General features: G+C 35.1%; 1 protein-coding gene across 1 annotated transcript in view; it reads left to right on the forward strand.

The window, feature by feature from the left end:
- Positions 1–23,156, forward strand: part of LOC114083935 (uncharacterized) — a 138,986-nt gene that overhangs the window by 110,210 nt on the left and 5,620 nt on the right. The window contains exons 54-58 of the mRNA XM_071607127.1: positions 2,291–2,361; positions 11,963–12,055; positions 12,253–12,378; positions 18,962–19,052; positions 19,278–19,334. Coding sequence (XP_071463228.1) covers positions 2,291–2,361; positions 11,963–12,055; positions 12,253–12,378; positions 18,962–19,052; positions 19,278–19,334 — 438 coding nt within the window. The remainder of the gene's footprint in view (positions 1–2,290; positions 2,362–11,962; positions 12,056–12,252; positions 12,379–18,961; positions 19,053–19,277; positions 19,335–23,156) is intronic.

The raw sequence follows: 23,156 nt of genomic DNA on the forward strand, positions 1-23,156 counted from the left end.
AGGCTCTAAGGATGTACATGCTTCCTACAAGGTAATTCATCTTCTATATTTATGTGATATTATTAACAGTATGCTGGATGTACTGTAAAATACTTATATAATATCTTGTCTCCATGCACATCAAGCCGACCATCAAAAGCAAAGATAAAGATCCAAAAAAACCAAAATGGAAGAATGGAACAAAAACACTGGAGTCAGGTAACTGTTGCAGTACAACTTCTATAAAACTGCCTATGTTTAAACCTTGGAAATGATAGCAATCTTCTCACTCTTAATATATCCATTTTCTGCCATGTGTTGGGAGGAGTTGCCCCATCGGGTCTGTGTTGGTGCTGCATCCACATTTCAAAATATTTCTGTAAATGCCTGAGGAAATGATGTTTTAAAATAACCTATATCATAGATGTTTCTACAATTAAACTTCATGACACCTGTTAGTTGGATTGTGGGGCTGATTTTTTTTCCCACCCAAATTTTAAAAATAGGTCCAGGGGAGCAGGACTGAAATCCAGAATCCTGATATTATGAGGAATTCTAGTTTTCTTGAAGCCAAGATGTCAAGACCAGTCTGTGAAATACAGGAAAATCTCATTTATAAGACAATGTGCACTCTACCCTGACATCTAGTGTGACATCACATGTCTTATGTGCATCAAAGTTGTTTTTATGCCACTTATGCCCTGACTTTGAAAACTCTTGTGGTCAGTGTGTAGCAAGAAATAATAAGATGTATGGTCATATATACTTTAGTTTACCCCTTGCTTCTAAAGTGAACATTTGCTGGTGAACACTCTTTCATGAAATTTTAACTCAGAGTAGTCAATCCATAACTGCATATCCCAATGGAATTTTTGCTCATTGTTCTTGGTCTTGTTGTTTGCTTGTTTCATCTGTATGGTAAAAACAGAACCCAGATCCTTTTGGAGACATTCCTTCCATTCAGGCCTGCATCAACCTCATAGTGTACTTTGCATTCTCATTATTCATCTCCAATCATGAACATGCCCCTCAAGTTCACATGCCCACAGAATTAAGATGGTTCCAGATTTATATGTGCCCATGGCATAGATGACATTCTTTGGTATGTGTATGTCCAAGGACCTTAACATTTTGAGACATCTTTCACAATGCTAGTCTTCCTAAATCTATCTTTAGCCTGTTTTTCTAGTGCATGAACTTCTGGCAGTTTTCACCAATCCCTGTATCATCAGACATATACCATCCCCCTTAACCCTTGTCTCTAAGTCATACTATAGCTTTCCACATTTTCACCATTCTCTTCCTCTGGCTGATGGCCTCACTCCTCAAGTCTCCATTCATCCTTACCTCTAGAAAAGACACCATCCACGCCAAGTGTTATTGCCTCAGACACTTAGCTGACACTTTATTATGGGTGTTCAAACCAGTGGGTTGAAAAGGAGACCCTGAAGTCCAGGACCTAGAGAACTAGACAGAGAAGGAATAATTTACAGGCCAACTGGTTGTTAACAAGTACAATAGCGGGTCATGGTCTGAGGTAGCTAACACCAGAAAAGCAAAAACAGTTTATTTCAGGATTAACAGGCACCATGAGGAATGCTTCCAAAAACATAGTGATTCCTAACAGAAGAAATGCAGGAAAAGGAAAGGAAAGGAATATGGGGTTCACTGGCAAAGTTATGACAGTGACCTCTTTTTTTCTCTTCTCCTTTCTCTCTCTTTTTTTTTTTTCCAGAAACCAAACATCGTGTGCAGTGATTCATTAAAAATTACTGTTAGGAAAAAGACATAGTAAACAGTGTGAAGTTTCTTCTGTCCGTTGTTATTTCAATATTTTTTTCTGTAAAATATCATTTTTTAATGGCTGAATCTTTAAGATATCATGTTTATTGAACATGGTGACCACTAGTGTCTCTGAAGTTGGATTAGTAAAACTATTCCCTAAATCTCTCAAAATGCCCTGGGTATTTCAACTTAGTATATTTCAACTTAGTGGGAGGCTGAGGTAGGCAGGTTTCCGATGAGCCAGGGTATATTTAGACACTCTGTCTCCAAAAACATTTAAGGCCTCATATTTGAACGTAGTGCTACAGTTGTTGCCAAGGATGCACATGGCTCTGTGTACAACCGCCAGGCCCACATAACAATCAAAAAATTTCAAACAACATAAACGTTCACCTAAAATTAAATTTAACTTAAAAGTATCATTGTGAAAATAAAATTTTATGATTATTACTTTTGTAGTTGGCTATATTTTCACTCAGTCTAACTCTTTTAAGTAATTTAAGTACATCTATGCATTCATTCCCAGAGTCACATTGGGACAATTCATCATCTGAAGAGAAGAAGTGGCTTGATGTCACAGAAAATAGTCCTCAACAGGTATGTAAATGTATCAATTTAAATTCCTGGTGTTTGTCCCTTCTTTGCTTTGGAAAGGACATTGTGCTGAACAAAATGAGCTCAAACAATATTTACTTGGAAATCAAATATCCTAATTCAATATTTAAATCTAAAGTATGTAACAGGAAACAAACATGAAAATAGCTTTAGAAATCATGGAAGCGGAAGCTTTGAAGTAACCTTCATTTTAGCAATAGAGGAAATTTTTTGAATATTGTATCAGTTGTCTTCTATGTGATCTCCTCACATCATAAAGAATAAGTTTGAAACTCTGAAAGACCCAGTCAAAAGTCAGAAAATACTTAATTATAATGGCCAGTGAAAACATTTCTGTTAAAACATCATCATTCCCAAAGGCTCAAAATTTTAGTTTCCCATTACCACTAATCCATGCCGGTGTTAAAGATTCCATTCTCCCTTGACTCCACTATGTAGGTTGAGGCAGGAAATAAGCTTAAATGAGAAACTGAACAGTCTGTTAAAGGAATCAAAATCCTTTCAGGATGTATCCTTTCTCTTAGTGTACAAAGAGAAACTTTCTAGTTCATTTACTTTTCATGCAAGAAATCAAGAAAATCACTAAACATTTTTATCCTACCTCTGAAGTGGACATTAGTAAAAAGGAAGTGCTACAGTTCTTGCCAAGGATACACATCTTGGATGCAGTTATTGGTAACTTTTAAAATGTTGGTGGTATCTTAATGTCCCCTTTTTTTCCCTTTTTTCTACAGTAGTAGGAGGCGATTTTGCAATCATTTTAGTTCCAATGTTATGTGTGTGTCCTTTCAGTGTGCAGGTTTTTCTTTGGGATGTGTTTGGTCAAGCCATCATTCTCAGCATCAAGTTCCAGATGAGCAACTCATCAAGGAGAAAGAGTAATCTCTGAGAACAATCATAGCTTAAAGCAAAACATACATACCATAAAAATTATATATATATATATATATATATATATATATATATATATATATATATATATATATATATATATTCTATAATACCAAGAAATGAACTAAAGTTCATAGGATATAACAATGTGCACCTGGCTGGAAAAAAAAAAAAAAGCCTTAGTGACAATAAACATATCATGATCGATTTTAAAAAGAACAGACAATGAAAGTGGTTATAGTAAGCAGAGACAGACTAAAGAGAAGATGGCAATGAAATTCAATAAGAATGAGAATAGGAAAGAATTTAAAATAAGAATAAAAATGTAATCAAGGAAATAAAACAAGAAACGAATGAAAATATCTTGGAAAATCAGATCTATTATGAAAAAAGAAATAATTTGGCAAACCCAAAGAAATAGCAGACCAAAAAAAAAGTCACAAATAAAACCATGGAAATCTTCACAATTCCCTGAAACTAATGTAACTAAAATGGAGATACTTCTGTCCAGAATTTCTAATTTTGGAAAGCTAAAGCTTTTTGTGGTTTGGAGGATGTAAATATTGCCCATCAGTTTCCTTACCTGCTCTAGCTCCAAAAGGCTTCTGCTCCTTGCTCCCCCATACCTCCCAGAGAATGCTGAGTGAACTTTAAAAGTTGCAGAGAAAATGCACTCTCAGTATTAGTTTGTGTACTCAGAGACATGAGTCTATATAATGTAGAAATTGCCTGATAAACCCTGTGGTCCAAGGAAACTAATCTGTAGTACAGACCCCAATTATGGAATTCTGTACTCAGTGGTCTTGTACTGGGCATGATTCCAAGTCACTGAGGCCTTTTCCTACAATCTCTTGGAGCATGAGAGACATGGCTTGGTTTCAAAATCTGTGACTTCTTCAGATAACTTCCTGAAAATATCATTCCTTCTGATCCTGCCCCAGCACTTCTGGAATCATCTGTCCCTTAAATTTTCAAACAGCACTTCTCCCTCACTATGATTATTTCCAAAGCACCCATTTGAATGAGGCAGTGCTCCTGTGGACCTTTACTCTATAGTTTGTTCAACAGGACCAACACTCGTCTTCCTGATGAGAGCTTTGAAAACATTGAAATCAATCATTATCTTGAGGCTATAAGATTGAGGAACCCTCCAACATTTTGTTAGGAGGTCTGGCTGCAAGTCTTGGAGGTGTATAACATGCATGGTTTGTGACCTTTCACTGAGTATTGCTAAAATTGTACCCTTCTGTAAAGGATTTTGTCTGAGTTGTATATTGTAATTTTCAGGATGCTGCCCCTCAACACTAGTATGGTATAATGGGAGCAATATCTCCAAATGACTCTCAGCACAGTTTGTTGACCTGGTATATCTGCTCATGTGTATTGTTCTGCATGCAGCCAGTTTTCTACCAGACTTATCCCTGGTGTTGTCACAGAAATGAAAACACCATGAATGTGTTTCAATGAATGTGCCATATGCTTCTATTATTTAGATATAACCTAAGACCATGCTCTAGCTGCACACATCTACATCTGACTCTCTCTACTATACCCACCATGATTCTTATTGCAAGTGCTTTATGCTTTATGCTTTATGCAACTGTTTTATGCCACAGTTCAGTCTTACAAAAGTTAAGAGTACAAATTAGTGGGGTTTTTTGATATCCTAGGAAGAAAGCCTACATAAATTAACATTAGTGAAGGTGCTCCTGCACAGACACTCTGATTCTCTCTGGCAATTTTTTTAGTACACTGAATTTTCCTTTTGGAAAAATCCAAGTCTTTATTTTGCATAAAATGTTGTATTTGAATTGAGAGGAATTTATATAAGTTTCATGTTTTTACTACAAAATATCATACTTTTATAAATTTAGGAAGATTTTGATGTTACAACTTTCATATTATAGAAATTTTAGGGAACTGTTTTCATCCATGATATGCAATTTTTTTTTACAAAATGGTGTATCATGAAAATCTAACTTGTTCAAGTTAAGTGCCAAGTATTACCCCAAATTTTTATCTTTTCTTCTGTTGGAGAGTGTCGGGGTTAGTTCCATAACTTTCTGGTTGTGACTTGTACCACTATAAATATTGAAGTTCATATGTCACATGTGCATAAATATTTAAGTACATCGGGGAAAAAAGCATGGACTGGGAAATCTGGGCCATATGGTATCATTTTTCTAGTATTCTGAGCAATATTCATACTGCTTTGCAGAATATAAATGCTAAATTTTAGTCTCATGGTATATTATTTACTTTTCCTTCACATGTTCACCAGCACTTATTATTTGAATACTTGATGAATGTTATTTGACAGGGTCAGCTAAAATGTCAACGAAGTTTTGAATGGTATTTCCCTGAAAGCTGGAAATGTTAAAAAAAAAAAAAAAAAAAAAAAACTTTTTCATATGGTTATAAGCAATTTGTATTTCTTATTTTTGGGAACACTCTATCTACTCATTTCTCCATTTCCTAATTGGATTGGTGAAGTTTTCCTCAGGTACCAAAGGGAAAATTCCACTTGTCCACCCAGCTAGATTTCCCCTGGCATTTCTACAGCTTTTTTTCTTATATAAATGCATTTATTCCTTTACAAGACACTGTTTCTGATTTCATCTGGTCACAGGCTCTCCATAGTGGCTTTCCTGTGTTTTCCCATAGCCCATCTTTTTCATCATGCAGTCACACACAAAATCATCTGACTCCTATCTCCAATAATTTGCAGTCAGTAAGCAGCATATGATCCTGTGCTTCTACCATTGTCCCTTTGAATTCTTTTTAGTTCTGTCTTCAATGAAAAGTGTTGCACACTGTATCCAAATTGAGCCTTCTTTTTTTTAATTGCATGATCTTATATGTGGAATATTAAAAAAATCCAATATACAAAAGTAGAGTGTAGAATGAAGGTTGCTATAGGTTAGGAATAGGGGAAAATGAGATGTTGATCAAGAAGTACAAAGTTTTGTTTTTCAGAATGATAAATCCCTAGCTTCTTAATGTATGATAAGGATATCTTATAAAGTGTACTTGATTATTGTGTATTTAAAATTTGCTAATAGGTCTATTGTCATTGTTCTTACAACAAATAAAAGGAAGAAAGTGATAACTGTTCAAGATTATGTTATATTATTTATCTTATTTGTAATGATTATATCATAAAGTATATGTACATTGAATCATTAAGTTGTATACCTTTAATTTACATAATAAACCTCAATTTTAAAAAAGTAAGTTACCACCAAAATAAAAATGTTTCTATCTAAAATGATGAAATAAAAATAAAAATTCCTAAATTTTGATGAAATAATAAATATTATCAAATACGAATTATGTTAGATGAGAAAAAATAACTCACATTCCTGCTTCTATTCAACATAGTGATCTTAAAATTTATGTTTAAATCCCTTATTCTTAGTATGAAAATATTGTTCTCTACTGAGACAAGCAGTACACTTTAATTGTATTTCAATTTTGGTTCAACTTTATGTTTTACACAAATAGATGATTGTATTTTTCATTTGCATAATTTCACTGAATTTATGGAAAATCACTGTAGCATATTTCTCACCATAATTTTCTACATTTTTAATTCTTTCACATAATTAAATACCTTATTTTCCTCATTGGAGATATCCTTCCTCTTCTTATTCTCCACTATAGAGCTAGGGTTTCTTTCTGTTTTGATTATGGGAATCGCCTTTATGTCTTCATGGTTTCCTATACACGTTACATGTGAGGCATGTGTGTGTGTGTGTGTGTGTGTGTGTGTGTGTGTGTGTGCTTATTACTATTTGTGCTGGATTCATTGCCTAAAATCAAGCCTCTTTCCTTTTGTAATGCTTTAAAACATGTTAACAAAGACCCAGATCAGATCAATTTCCTGAGATGCCAGAGAATAAATTTACTTTATACTTAACATTCACTGAATAATTTTTATGGATATCAAATTCTACATGAAAAAAAATATTTCATAATATTGAACAAATATACTATTGAATTCTATCTAGTTCATGATACTGATGATCAGACAGAATTTATATTTTAAATCCTGTTTCATTTTACCTGATTTCAGTTGTCTTATGAAAAATTTTCATATATTTCCCCATGTTTCTGAAATTTTATATTGAAGTACCTTCACATGAATCCATGAATCTGTTTCAGTAATTGAGTTGGGCTATGAGTTTTCTTCCCATCTGGATATATATATATATATATATATATATATATATATATATATATATATATATATATATATGTCCAGTTGAAAGTAGACACATTTTCTGTGCCAAGTACATTTTTAAATGTGTAAAACTCAGACTCAGTTAATTTAAATGGAGCAAGTGCAACACTATGTCATTCTTACACAAAGTGACAAGATTAAACATGAAGTAACATATTTTACTTTAAAATTTTGGCCTTCCAATGTTTAAAATGTTGAATGCTGTATAACATAAAATACTTTTCTCAAGAGATTTAAATAAGTTTCCTATTGTGTTCATAGATTTTCTGGGGCATGCATAATAAGCTAGTTAAACATTGATGTGAGTTGTTTTGGATATATCCACATCAGTGAGTTTGTTGTCAGGGAATACATTTCCTATTTCATCCATCTTAGTTTACCTAAGAGTAGCCGGATAAAGGGAGGAGCTCAGCTTCATTTGCAGTATATAAGATAGTGTCCCTTAAGAAAATATGGTGCACAAAATGTAGTGGTCTAATTTCCAATTCCATTGATTTCATCACTAGAAATATGGTGATGTCTAAAGAGTGATAATAAAATCTATATGCAACTGATTATTGCCATTATTTTTATCAGAGTCACTCTGAGCAACATCCAGAGGTGTCTGCTTCTTGTATATCTGGTGAGTTTCCTCGAAGAGCAAAGAAAGAAGGTAATAGACATTGTAGAATATACAAATCATATGGGATTAAAATGTTTTAAAGTGAATGTGCCTTAAATCCTGAACACTAGAATATTGTAAGTTTTTCAAAGAATGTACCTATCAAATAGAAAAAGAGTGGAATAATTATTAGGTTTTAGTCACAGGTTAAATTGGGTGTATTGTTAAAGGAACTGAAATATGAGCTGCATTTGAAACATGCTTCACTCCCAGGAAAGTTGGAAATAAGGAAAAGGAGAGAAGAGGAGGCAATGAAGATTGAGGATGATAATAAAAACAGGGAGTCAAAGAAGGGAAAAAAATAGTTGAATTCAGTGGAGGGTAGGAAATTCAAGCCATATTTGAGAAGGGAAAAGAACAGGTTTTTGAAAATGTGGGAAGAACTTGTGAGTTTCAAGTTCCAAAGATGAATGAAGGGTAGTTAATGTAAAGCTTTCCCAACTTTCCTGACTTATTCACAGTTGGAAATGAATTGAGAAGTGAAGATCTGATCCCACAAAGCTAAGTTCACTGACCATGAATGATTAGGCATATATACAATTTAATGATATGCAACATGTTGCTACTCCCTAGGACAAAATTCAGGGAACAAATAGCAAATGGAATAATAGAGAGAAGTAGGAATGGTTATGGAGCAATCTCCAAATCCAAAGATATATAAAATTTACTTTGGAAAGATTATAGTTACTTTTACATTTTATTTGAGGGGAAAGCATAGGGAAGAAATGATAGGTACATTCAAATTAATATAGAATAATTGGAACTGACAGTGTTCAAACTGGAACTCTTAAACTGTAAGGAAACATCTCTTGGGGACCATGTTCAAAACATTTTGACTGAGTAGGTGTTTGCTTCTACATATCCATTACATTTTAAGGTTATTCCAAAGATTCCTGTCACAGACAGTATTTGGAGCCAGGGAATGGATTTTTTTTGGGGGGGGGATTTTTAAAAAAAACAGCTATTGGTTCCAACAATTCAGGACAGAAAATGATCAAGTGCAAGCATAAATTTTGCTTACATTCAAGCATGTCTCTTGGTAATTGGGACTGACTCAAAAGACAAAGATGAAGAAATTATGTATCTTAAGGAGGCTGATTCATAGTGGGGCGGGGAGCATGGGAGGAATAGAAAAACTCTAGATAGGGCAGAGGGATAGGAGGGGAAGATAGGGGGCATGGGGTTAGAAATGATAGTGGAATGTGATGGACATAATTATCCAAAGTACGTGTATGAAGACACGACTTGGTGTGAATATACTTTGTATACAATCAGAGTTATGAAAAATTTTGCTCTACATGTGTAATATGAATAGTAATGAATTCTGCTGTCATATATAAATAAAAAATTAATTTAAAAAAAGAAATTATATATCTAAGATAAAGTTGCTACATTGGCAGGCAAGGTGTGAAAATTAATCAAAACAAAGAATGTAAAATGGAAAGAATCAAGCCCCCTCTGTGGGTGTCTTTGAAAAGCCAATAGGGAAGGAAAATAATGTAGGAACTGAATAAGTTAGCTAGGAAAAATGAGAAAATGGACAAAATGCTATTCAGCTGTTTTACGTTTATCTGCCTCAAATCAAAGTGAGACTGGTCCTGGTCCAGAGATGATTGGAAGCAGTAGAGACTGGAAGAATCAGAGCAACCTGCAGCTAAAATTTTCTTTCCTCTATATCTAGTAGGCACCATAATGTAGAAGATACCTTAGCAGTCACTCAGATGAGCAACCTAGCATTTTTGACACATTGATTGTTAAGGACAGCTAATATTCTATGGTTTCATTGATTAAGATTTTTATTAATATTATTGTATTTCTCATTATTTTATTGGTGTGTTGCAGTGAAAATATGTTCCCAAATGTGTCAGGAAAGTACAGTACTCCTGAGAAAAATTCTAGATAGCAAATATCGTGTTCAACCAGCCCTTTCGTGAAAATATTTGAAAAGCTGTCTAGACTTGCCACATCAGATTCATTTTTTTTTAATTTTTATTGTTGGTTGTTCAAAACATTACATAGTTCTTGATATATCATATTTCACACTTTGATTCAAGTGGGTTATGAACTCCCATTTTTACCCCATATACAGATTGCAGAATCACATCAGTTACACATCCATTGATTTACATATTGCCATACTAGTGTCTGTTGTATTCTGCTGCCTTTCCTATCCTCTACTATCCCCCCTCCCCCTCCCTTCCCCTCCCCTCCCCTCTTCTCTCTCTACCCCCTCTACTATCATTCATTTCTCCCCCTTGTATTATTTTCCCCTTTCCCCTCACTTCCTCTTGTATGTAATTTTGTATAACCCTGAGGGTCTCCTTCCATTTCCATGCAATTTCCCTTCTCTCTCCCTTTCCCTCCCACCTCTCATCCCAGTTTAATGTTAATCTTCTTCTCATGCTCTTCATACCTACTCTGTTCTTAGTTACTCTCCTTATATCAAAGAAGACATTTGGCATTTGTTTTTTAGGGATTGGCTAGCTTCACTTAGCATAATCTACTCTAATGCCATCCATTTCCCTGCAAATTCTATGATTTTGTCATTTTTTAATGCAGAGTAATATTCCATTGTGTATAAATGCCACATTTTTTTTTTATCCATTCGTCTATTGAAGGGCATCTAGGTTGGTTCCACAGTCTTGTGAGCCACTTTCTTTCTTTGTTCATTTAATTAAAAGGGGTTCCATAAATCTCACTGAAAATTTTATACCCTCTGTATTTTTGGAAAAATTCCATCCAGTCAGGCCTGCATCAATTTTCAGGTGCACTACTGCCTTCTTATTATTCATCTCCATTCACGCACATTCCACCCATGGTCACATGCTTATCACATTGAGGTTGGTTTTGCTATTTATGCATATAGTGCACATATGACCATAATACCTCTCTAAAACATGGATTTCCAAGCATCTTAAATTTCTTAAGAATCTTTCTTAATACAAATTTTTCCTCACTATGTATTTTGATCCCTCTCTCTGCCTGAGATGTCCTCTGGCAGTTCTCCTTGCCAATCCCTATAGTCAGTCAGGCATGTTCCATTTAAGCCCTGTGTGTATGTACAGTCTCACATGCCCTCAGCATTTCCTCCCTCTGGCAGATAACCTCACTTTTGAAGTCTCCATTAATCTCTATCTCTAGAAAAGACATCATCCCTGGCCCCTATTTTCTCCTCTAGTTCTTACCACAAATTCAATTACAGGTGGAAATAAATAAAGCTTTTGACAGTATTATGATATAAAAGGAGTCCTCTCAAGTCCAGTAACTGATGAACTGGGTAGGAAAATGAATACTTTACAACTCACATGTTTATTACTCAGCACAAAAGTTGTAATCTGTCTGAGGTAGTCCCAAGGAAAGAAAACCATTTTATGTCAGGAATAACAGGCATAATCATGAATGTTTTGCAAGACAGAGGCAATTTTGATTGAAAAAAAAATATATGAGAAGAAATGGAACCTAATAAGAAAAATAATATGGAATTCATTCTATTAAGATGTAAATGCAATCATTTATTTGGAACACAATGAAGTACAATGGATTTTTAAAATTTAATAATTGAGGAAGAGATAGTAAAAGTGTGATGATTATAGTGTACATAGAAAAATTTTTTACTGTGAAATTTTCATTCAACTTGAATGGATCAAGTTGTGAGTTATTATAGGCATCATACATGGTGGATACCTAGTGTCTCCCCATGTGGTTTTCTGAAGTATTGGACCAGTAAAATTACTCTTCAATGACGTCAGTATGCATGGGGTTCAGAGATAACACATCCATAATTGCAGGTACTTGAGAGGCTGAGGCAGCCTCTCAGGTTTCCAGAAAACCCTGGAATTGAAAAACACCCTGTCTCCCAGGATAAAGACTTGGGATCTGAAGTAAGCATTATAGTATTTTCCAAGGATACACATGTTTTGGGGTAAAATACATAGGCCCACACACAAACAGCAATACAAATTTTACACATGATATATATTCTTCTAAAGTAAAACTTCAATAAAAATATAACTGGACAAATAAAATTATATGATTATTATTACTCTTCCTTTTTATAATTTGGATAATTTGTCTTTAGCATGAATTTTTAAGTACTTTAAGTTTATCTGTGCATTTGTCAGCAGAGTCAAATTTGTACAGATCATCTGAGGCAGAACAGAAGAGGCTTCATGATATGGATGCTAATGCACATCACCAGCAAAAGGTAGGCATATGTGTCAATTTAAATTCCTGGTCATTTTTTTTTTCTTGCTTCCAGATGCCAATTGAAATGACCTACTACAATACTCTTTGAAACTCCAAACATAGTAATTAAATATTTAAGTACAGATAAGTTAACTGGTCATCAATATCAAAATAGCTTTAGCAATCAAGGTGCATGCCAGATAAACTTTATGCAAGCAATTGCACTAATATTTTCCAATAATGTTTGCATTTTCATCTGTGTGACAGCCTTAAATGGTGAATGATAAATTGGAGACTTATAAATATCACATATCAGGTGAAACTAGGAACATTCATAAATGCAATGACCACTGAACACATTCATGTAAAAATAGCTTCATTCCCAAAGGCTCAGTGTTTAATTTCACATTAGCTGTCACCCATGCGAAGGTTAAAGATGTCATTCTCCCTGGATTTCTGTGTCTTTACTGAGGAAGATACCAGACTCAAATGAGACACAAAACTGCCTGTTAATGGAATTAGAATGATTCAGGATGGGTACTTTTCTGTTAATATACATATAATTTCTATTGATTTTATGTCCTTTCCCTTCAAGAAATCAATTCACTTATTAAACATATTTTTTCTTAGTATCTAGTTGTTGTTAGACCTAATGTATTTAGGATGTAATTATTGAGAAATTATGAAATTTGAGAGGTGTATTTTTCCTCTGTTCTCATGTTATCTGTGTTAATAGATGGTGGATTTCCATGCATTGGAATGGATTTCTGTTCCATAGTGTCTCGTAGGTACTTGTAGTGCGCAAGTTTCTCTTTGGGATGTTTCCTGGACAAGGTTTATAGATGAGGATCACATCTGAAAAATGAGCATGTTTAACATGTTACTTTCACTCACAAGTATCTCTGTAAGGGGAGAATATCACAGAGCCGCCATCACCCTGCCAGGGTAGTTTCCTGCTCAGAAAGTGTAAGCCACCTGGGAAAAAGAAAGTCTCAAATAATTAGTAAATAAATAAGAGACAGAGCCAGAAATTAAGTTTGAAAAGGAAAGCAGAGCTCCTGAAAAGTTCCCCAATCCCAGTAGAAGCTGGAACTGAACAACTAGAAAAAGGATCAAGTTGTTTATTTAAGGGAGAGTAGATCAAAGGCAGAGATAAGGTTTTAGCAGGAGAAATATTGCTTTTTGGTGTGTTAGGATTCTTGCAACAATGAAGTTGATTTGGCATCTTGACAGGCCACACCCAACTCTGAAAGGCTGTGTAGCTGTGTGGCTCCAGCGGGTCCACCCATCTCCAGTGCAATGCTGAACCTGACACAGCTTTCTGGTCAATTTGCTTCACACCAAGTTCACATTGGCTCCTGTCAGGAGAGAATAAACTCCAATAATGATCACAGCATAAACCAAAATATGTATCCACTGTACATAAAATATTATGTTTTAAATGATCTCCAGAACAGCACAAAATGAAGAGATGGAGTAGGAATAAAAAGGTTTACCTGCAAAAAAAAAATGTCCTAGTTATAATATAATTATTGGAGCATATTTCAAAAAAAGTAAGTAGAGGGAAAGTGGTGAGAATAAGCAGAGTCAGAATAGGAGAAAAGGAAAAAATGCAATAAAAATGAGAAATGAAAATATTTAAAATGAGAATTAAAGTTGTCTCTGGCTAACAACAAAAATGAATGAATGGAATAAAACTCTCAAATAAATAGAGAAAAATAAATAACATGGAAAACTCATAAAAATTATCAAACAAAAATATCAAAAACAATAATATAAGAAGCTTGAGATTCTCTAATATTAACATAGTAGAAAAGAAGATATTTCTGTCCAGGATTTCTAATTTTACTCACACATAACTTTGGGGGTTTCTGGGAAACAAATATTATTCAACACTTTATTTGTTCTAGCTCCAAAAGGCCTAACCTGTTATTTGCATGAATAAGCTGAGCTTCTCTGCTCCTTTGTCTCCCACCACATACAGAGAATGCTGAGGGAACTTAGCAATTTCAAGGAGAATCTCACCATCATTACTTGTTAATCTACTCAGACATGTGGGTCTATCTAATGTGGAAACTTCCTGACACACACTCTGGTTCATGGAGCCTAGGGACCAGTATGTAATGCAGACCACCTGATGGATTTCTGAAGTCAGTGGTCTAAAGGTGGGCAAGATTCCATGTCTCTGAGGGGTTTCCTGGCAACTTATTTGAGCATGGCAGTCATAGCCTGCTTGCAGAATCTTTTGGGAACTGAAGGAACATACCATTGCACCTGACAATGCCCCAGCACTGCTGGATTCTTGCATCACTTGAATTTTCAAAAAGCATTCTCCTTCACAATCATTATTCTAAACCACCTATTTAAACGCTATTCAACTAACTGTCCAACAGACACAACACATGTGTTCCTGATGAGAATTTTCAGCCCATTCCTATCACTATCCTGAGAACATATGAAGAGGGTGAACCTCCACCATTCTGTGTGGAGAGTTGGCTATGCATCTGGGAAGTTCAAACATGCAGTGGTTTCAGATCTTGCCCACAGAGTTACTACAATGGAACACTTCTTAAAGGAGTCTGACCTCAGGATTTTATTGTAATTCCCTGGATGGTGTCTACAATATCAGTATGGCAATAATATGGAGAAGAACTTGAAATGCCTCTCAGCTGAGTGGCTTGAACCTACATGGTGTGTATGCACATGTATGTTGTTTTACCTTGGCACTTGCTGTCACAGAAAATCAAACAACAAGTTTCAGTGAAAGTGCCAGGAACTTTTAATCTTTAGGTGGACCACAGAACTAAAATGTAGCCGCCCAGAGCTATCAACAGATCTATGTCTCAGTTTCAGTTTTATACCACCCTAATACTTGTTGTGAGTACCTCCATTAACCACTGTCTGTGACAGAGGTCCATCTTATTAAAAAATAGGAATGAATTTTTTTTCTGAAATCTGGGAAAAAAGTATGGATAATGTGCATTGGGCAAAGAGGCTCTTGAATATTGCCTAGAATGTTTGGCAGTATTTTGAATACTGGTTGATTCACCTTAAAAAATTTAACTCCCTCCTTTGCTGAGAATGTTGTATTTGAACTGAGAGGAATCTACATTAATTTCCTATTTTTACTAAAATATTTTTCTTTATATACTTAAGGAGATTTTGCTGTTGTGCCTTTTGTATATTAGAATATTTTAGGGTGCTGAATTCATATAAAGAGTTGGGATTCATTTTGACAGAGTGGAGTACAATGAATAAGTATATTGCTACTTGTTCATTCCTACTTATTCAGTGCTAAGTATCTTTTTGGTTTTTTTAAATACATTTTACTGTTGGTGGGTATCAGAGTTAGTTCCATAACTTTATAATCTTGACTTTCAGTGCTAAAACAGCAACATTCATAAATCACATGTGCATTCTGGTTTTGGTACACACTGGGGTTCTGATCGAGGAGTAGAAAAGTTGGGTCATATGGCAGTCATATTCTTAGAATCCTGAGGAATCTCCAAAATGCTTTCTAGTGTGGAAGTCTTAATTTTCAGTCTGGCAGTATAGGATTGGTCTTTCCTGCTACATCCTGCACTGCATGTATTTTTTGACTACTTGATAAATGTCATTCTTACTGGGGACATCTGAAATATCAATTCAGATTTAAATGATATTTCTTTTTCATTGATTAAAAAATAAATTACAGTAGGATGCATTAAAACTGTTAATACACATGTACAGCACAATTTTTCATATTTCTGGTTGTATATAATGTATGTTGACACCAATTCACACATGTCTTCATACATGTACTTTGGATAATGATGTCTATCACTGTCTACCATCCTTACTAACTCCCTGCACCCTTCTTTTCCCTCCCATTCCTCTGCCTTATCTAGAGTTCATCTATTCCTCCCTTACTCCCCCTCCTAAAGCAGCACAATTCACAATAGCTAAATTGTGGAGCCAATCTAAATGACCTTAGTAGATGAATGGAAAAAAATGTGGCATATATACACAATGGAATTTTACTCAGCAATAAAAGAGAATAAAATCATGGTATGATGTTGACCAAATGTGATATATCTATGAACAATTTGTAATTCCTGATTTGAGAACTTCCTATTTCCTGCTTTTTGCCATTGCCTAATTGGGTTTGTGAGACTCTCTTCAACCCACTAGAGGGGGAATTCATTGCTTGCACATCACTAGTTTTCCCTGGCACTGTTGCCATCTATTTCTTCTATGAATGCACCTCTTGTTTTTTTTTTTTTTAATTTTTTATTGTTGGCTGTTCAAAACATTACATAGTTCTTGATATATCATATTTCACAATTTGATTCAAGTGGGTTATGAGCTCCCATTTTTACCCCATATACAGATTGCAGAATCACATCAGTTACACATCCATTGATTTACATATTGCCATACTAGTGTCTGTTGTATTCTGCTGCCTTTCCTATCCTCTACTATCCCCCCTCCCCTCCCCTCCCCTCCCCTCTTCTCTCTCTGCCCCCTCTACTGACATTCGTTTGTCCCCCTTGTATTATTTTTCCCCTTCCCCTCACTTCCTCTTGTATGTACTTTTGTATAACTCTGAGGGTCTCCTTCCATTTCCATGCATTTTCCCTTCTCTCTCCCTTTCCCTCCCACCTCTCATCCCTGTTTAATGTTAATCTTCTTCTCATGCTCTTCGACCCTACTCTGTTCTTAGTTACTCTCCTTATATCAAAGAAGACATTTGGCATTTGTTTTTTAGGGATTGGCTAGCTTCACTTAGCATAATCTGCTCTAATGCCATCCATTTCCCTGTAAATTCTATGATTTTGTCATTTTTTAATGCAGAGTAATACTCCATTGTGTATAAATGCCACATTTTTTTTATCCATTCATCCATTGAAGGGCATCTAGGTTGGTTCCACAGTCTAGCTATTGCGAATTGTGCTGCTATGAACATCGATGTAGCAGTGTCCCTGTAGCATGCTCTTTTTAGGTCTTTAGGGAATAGACCGAGAAGGGGAATAGCTGGGTCAAATGGTGGCTCCATTCCCAGCTTTCCAAGAAATCTCCATACTGCTTTCCAAATTGGCTGCACCAATTTGCAGTCCCACCAGCAATGTACAAGTGTACCCTTTTCCCCACATCCTCGCTAGCACTTGTTGTTGTTTGACTTCATAATGGCTGCCAATCTAACTGCTAAAAAGTTTTTTCTCAGCAAAAGATACAATAAGAGAGGTAAATAGAGAGCCTACATCCTGGGAACAAATCTTTACTCCTCACACTTCAGATAGAGCCCTAATTTCCAGAGTATGCAAAGAACTCAAAAAATTAGACAATAAGAGAACAAACAACCCAATCAACAAATGGGCCAAGGACCTGAACAGACACTTCTCAGAGGAGGACATACAATCAATCAACAAGTACATGAAAAAATGCTCACCATCTCTAGCAGTCAGAGAAATGCAAATCAAAACCACCCTAAGATACCATCGCACCTCTTGTTTTTAAAGCCATGATTTCTGTGTTGCCCACAGAGGTACTACAATAGAACACTTCTCAAAGGTGTTTGCCCTCAGGATTTTATTGTAATTTCCAGGATGGTGTCTACAATATCAGTGTGGTGATAATATGGAAAAGAACTTGAAATGCCTGTCATCTGAGTGGCTTGACCCTACATGGTGTGTAGGCACATGTGTGTTCATCTGGTCACTGATTCCTGTTGAGAGTCCCCAGTATTTCCACACAGGCTGTCTTATTCATTATGCAGATTCATCAGTTTTTCTGGTTCAAAACTTTGAAAGTAGTCAGTCAAGAAACTCAGTGTGATGCTGTGCTACTGCCTTACTGTTTTGAAATTCCTTTTAGTTCCTTCTTCAATGAAAAGTATTGCATACTCTAACCAAATTGAGTGTGCTTCTTTGTTCACATAAAATATGCACTATATATACAACCAGAGATATGAAAAATTGTGCTCTTTATGTGTAATATGAATTGTAATCATTCTGCTGTCATATGTAACAAGTTAGAATACAAAATAGATACATTCTCTTATTGACTCTCTCTTCTTTTAGTACTCAATGAGGTAAATATTTGGAAGTTTCTGGAGTCTCAAATGAAACAAGTCCAAGAGTATTTTCTTCCTACTGGAGGTGACCCATTGGAAGGGTCTTATCATAACAAGTATCATATAAATCAATAAAACAATTGGCCCTTCATTGTTAGAAATACTGAATCTGTAAAACATGAAATCTAATTCACAAAAGCATTTTAAATAAATTTTCAACTCTGTTTTTAGATTTGAGTAAGAATGCAGAGCTTACTAATTAAACACTGATGTTAGTTGTTTTGGATATATGTATATCAGTGAGTTTGGTGTAAGAGAATACATTTCCTCTTTCATTCTTCCTGATGTTCCCCATCAGTAGCCAGATGAAGAGAGGAGCTCAGCTTCATCAAGTCAGCATGTGAAATTGTGTCTTATATGGAAATATTGTTGCAGAAAATGTAATGGTGTAATCTGCAATTGCAATGTCTTCCTAAGTATAAATATAATGATGGTCAGAGAGGGATGCAGAAAGCTATATGAAACTTATTATTGTCATTATTTTTACCAGAGTGATTCTGAGAAACATCAAAAGGTGTGTGCTGCTTGTGGGTCCAGGATATTTGAACCAAGCACAAAGACAATAAATGGACATGGACAAGGTAAGAACCATATAGAATACAAAATACATTGTAAAGGGCATTGCCAAAAAATATGAGCACTGGCATACAGTACTTGTTCAAGAAATATGTCTATTAAAATAAATAGTAGGGTTAAATAAATATAAGAAATGGTGTATTTCATTACTTTTCAGCCACAGGTTGAATTGAATGTATTGCTTAAGGAATTGCATTGTGAATTGCATTTGACACATGCTTCTCTCACAGGTAAATCTGAAATAAGGAAAATAACAGAAGAAGAGGGAGTGAAGACTGAGAAAGGCAGTAAGTACACATAGTAAAAAAAATAGAAAGAATAAATGGTAGTCAGGATAGGGTAGGAAATTTCAACAACACTTGAAAAGGGAAAAGAACAGGGTTTTCAAAATGTGGGAAGAATTTGCATGTTTCCATTCCCAAAGTTGAGTGAAGGGGAAAGTAAAACTTTCCCACCCTTTTTGACTTATTCACAGTTGGGAATAAATTGAGGAGTGAATACCTGTTGCCACAGAGCTAAGTTCAGTTACCCCAAATGATTTAATGACATATAATATGTTGATACAGCCTAGGGCAAAATGATAGTGCAGAAACACCAAATGTAAAAGTAGAAAGAAGTATGAATGGTAATTAAGCATGTCCAAAATCCACAGATATCTAATCTAAAATTAATAATGAAAAATTATCAATGAAGATATTACACATCCTTATGAATTTTAATTTGTGGGGACATTTTAGGGAGGAATCCACAGATACATTGAAATTAACTTAGACGAATTTGAAGATGACAAATTTCACACTGGAACTCTGCAACTATAAGGAATCATCCTTTGGGCACCATCTTGAAACTCTTGCTTCTACTTGTCCATTAGAATCTAAGGTGATTCCAATGATTCTGATGTATAAACAACATGATTTGGATCTGTGCATTGTATCTCCTTTTGGGAAATATGCAAGAATTGCTATTGATTCCTACAGTTTGAGGACACAACCGGATCAAGTGCAATCATAAATCTGGCTTTCATTCTGAGCATATCTCTTGAGATGTGCAAAGGACATAGGACTAAGATGAAGAAATGATATTTCTAAGATAAATCTGTTACTTTGGCAGGCAACAAATAGTGGCAAAGATCCATATAAAGGGTGTAAAATGGAAAAAGGGAAGCTCCCACTTTATGGATTTTTTGGAAAAACTAAAGGGAAAGTGAGGGGGGAGGAAATAGCATTTAGGTAGAAAATAGAAGTAAATGGAGAGAATTCTAGTCAGCTCTCTTCAGTTTGTCTGCTTTCAAGTCAAAATCTGGTGCTAAGATGATAAGAACGAGTAGCAGCTGGAAGAATCAGGGTACCCTACAGCTACCAATTTCTCCCCTTCTTATTTAGTAGGCACCACATTGTGTGAGGTATTTGTATGTGTCATTCAGAGTAGCAACATTGCATTTTTTAAGGATTCTTTACTTTAAAGAAGTCTAATATTTTCATCTATACATTTCTTGTTAACATCCTTAATATTTTGCTTTCATCATTATTTTATTGATTTTTGTGAGAAACCATGTCCCTGGACATGACAGGAATGCACCGTATTACTGAGAAAAATTCTGAACTCTAGAAAGCAGATAGATGTTGGGATGATCTGGGACTTGTGTGCAATTCCTTAAAAAGCTGTCTACATATGCCACACCAGACTCAAATTTTAACCAGAAACTTTTATTCAGTTTACTCCTCAAACACTAACACTATTACTCTTAATGTATTTACCGATTTCTTTAAAACACAATGGTTTATTGATATCTGATAACTCTTTAAGTTTTCAAAACAATTTGTCTTTGGGTTGGCCTTGTCTGAATCCTTTGAGCCTTATCATACATCTTTTTTTTTTTCCATACATGTTATATCACTTTCTTCATACAAGAGAGGAAATATAAAACTGATGTTGGTTAAACGAGTGGATAAAGGAAAAGATGACACACCAGTTTCCCACATGGGTATGAACAAACATTGAGATGGTGTTAGCTGATGCTCTCAGCACATATATCTGAGCTAATTATAGCTCAGAAAACTCTCCATGATGAGCAAACAATTATATCTTCCCTGGGAATTTCATAACAATTTTGGAATTATTAATTATAAGGCAAATGAAGATTAGGAAACATAATAAAATGTATTAAATGATTCTGGTAAGATTCACTAAAGATTTGCACTGCCACATTTTTAACTCAGCTTTGACACTGAATTTCTCAGGCTTCTTCTTTCCTCCTCTGACTACAGATCATTCTGCATCTTGACACTGGTATATATACCTATGTCTTTCTATAATTGGTCATTCCAAAAATGATTTTTCCTTTAAAACTCAACTGTGTAAATATTACTGAGCCCATATTCCTGATTTTGTTTAAGTACTTTGAGTCTTGTGGCTTTACTCAACACACATATTTAATTCATTTTACTGCTTTTATTGGCCCTTTTTTGCACATAGATATCCATTTGTTGGAGTACAGTTTTCCAGAAATTTTGACTAAGAGTTGTAAATCAAATATATACTTGCATATACCAAAGAAACATTTGCTCATATTTCTTTGACACGGTTTGTTTGTTCCTATTCTTCTCAATGCTGGGCACTGAACAGGATCCTTTTACATGCTAAGCAGTGATCTCCCACTGAACCTCTCCCACAGACCTCTCTCATTTTCTGGTGTGTTTCATATATCCAAGATTCAGAAAATTGCCCACCTTCTTCCTAAAGGAGTTTCCTGAACATAGGAAGATGTTACCATAAGAAAGACTACTTGGTAAAGAAAATCAACATTCACATTAGCTGTACTTTACTGCACTTCTTATTTGAAATCTTTGTAACTGTGAGGTAAAAAACCATACATTCCTGTGGCCTACCTTTTTTCTTTGTTCATGTCATTAATCTTCATTGTAAAAAGGTCACTGACAATTTTCTATCCTCTGTATTTCTGGAAATATTCCCTCCATTCAGGCTGGCATCAACTTGCTAATGCACTTATTGCCTTCTCATTATTCATCTCCATTCATGCACAGGTCCTTCTTCATCATCACCTGCTCATAGCACTGAGGATGGTCCTGTTATTTATGCATATACTGCACATATGACCATTGTCCCTCTTTAGAACATGAATGTCCAAGCATCTTAACTTTCCTAGGAATCTTTCATAATGTAAATTTTGCCTCAGTCTCTATCTTGTTCCCTCTATCTGCCTGCACTGTCCTCTTGCTCTTCTCTCACCAATCCCTAAATCATCATAAAACATGTTCCTATTTAAACCCTGTCTCTATGTACAGCCTTTCAGCTCTGAGTATTTCTAGCCTCTGGTAGGTAATCTCACTTCTGAAGTCTCCACTATCTCCATCTCTAGAATATAAATCATCGCTAGCACCTGTTTTCTAAGGCTCTTATCACAAACTCAACTGTGGTGGAAATTAATAAAAATGTTGACTGCAACATAATATAAAAGTAGTCCTCTCAAGTCCAGGAAATGAGGAAGTAGACAGGAAAATGAATACTTTACAGGTCACATGTTTATTACCCAGTTTGGAAGCTATAAAATGTCTGTTGAAGCCCCAGCAAAAGAAAAAAGACTTTACATCAGGAATAACAGCAATAATCATAGATGCTTCACAAGTCAGACTGATTCCTAATAGTAAAAATGAAAAGAAACAAAACAAATTTTTAAAAACTATTAAATTTGTTGATAAAGATGTAAATGTGATCACTTTTGCAAGATATCACAAATGATGTACAATGGACATTTTTAAATATAATATGTAAAAGAAGAGATAGTAAAAATTCTGATGCCTCCTATTTCCATAGAAATATAATTTTTTCTCTGTGAAATTCACTTTCACCTAAAGTAGATCAACCTGTGAGTTATTTTAGCATTGTACATAGTGACACAGGGTATGACCCCAATTGGTGCTCTGATGCATTGATCACTAAAATTATTACTAATTGATATCAATATGTACTAGCTTCAGAGGGACACGTCTATAATTGCAGGTACTTAAAAGGCTGAGGACAGATCCCTGTCAGGTTTCAAGCCAACTTTGGTACTTACAGACGCCCTGTCTCCAAATATTAAGACAGGG

This window comes from Marmota flaviventris (assembly GCF_047511675.1).
Source record: "Marmota flaviventris isolate mMarFla1 chromosome 5 unlocalized genomic scaffold, mMarFla1.hap1 SUPER_5_unloc_1, whole genome shotgun sequence".
Lineage (NCBI taxonomy): Eukaryota > Metazoa > Chordata > Mammalia > Rodentia > Sciuridae > Marmota > Marmota flaviventris.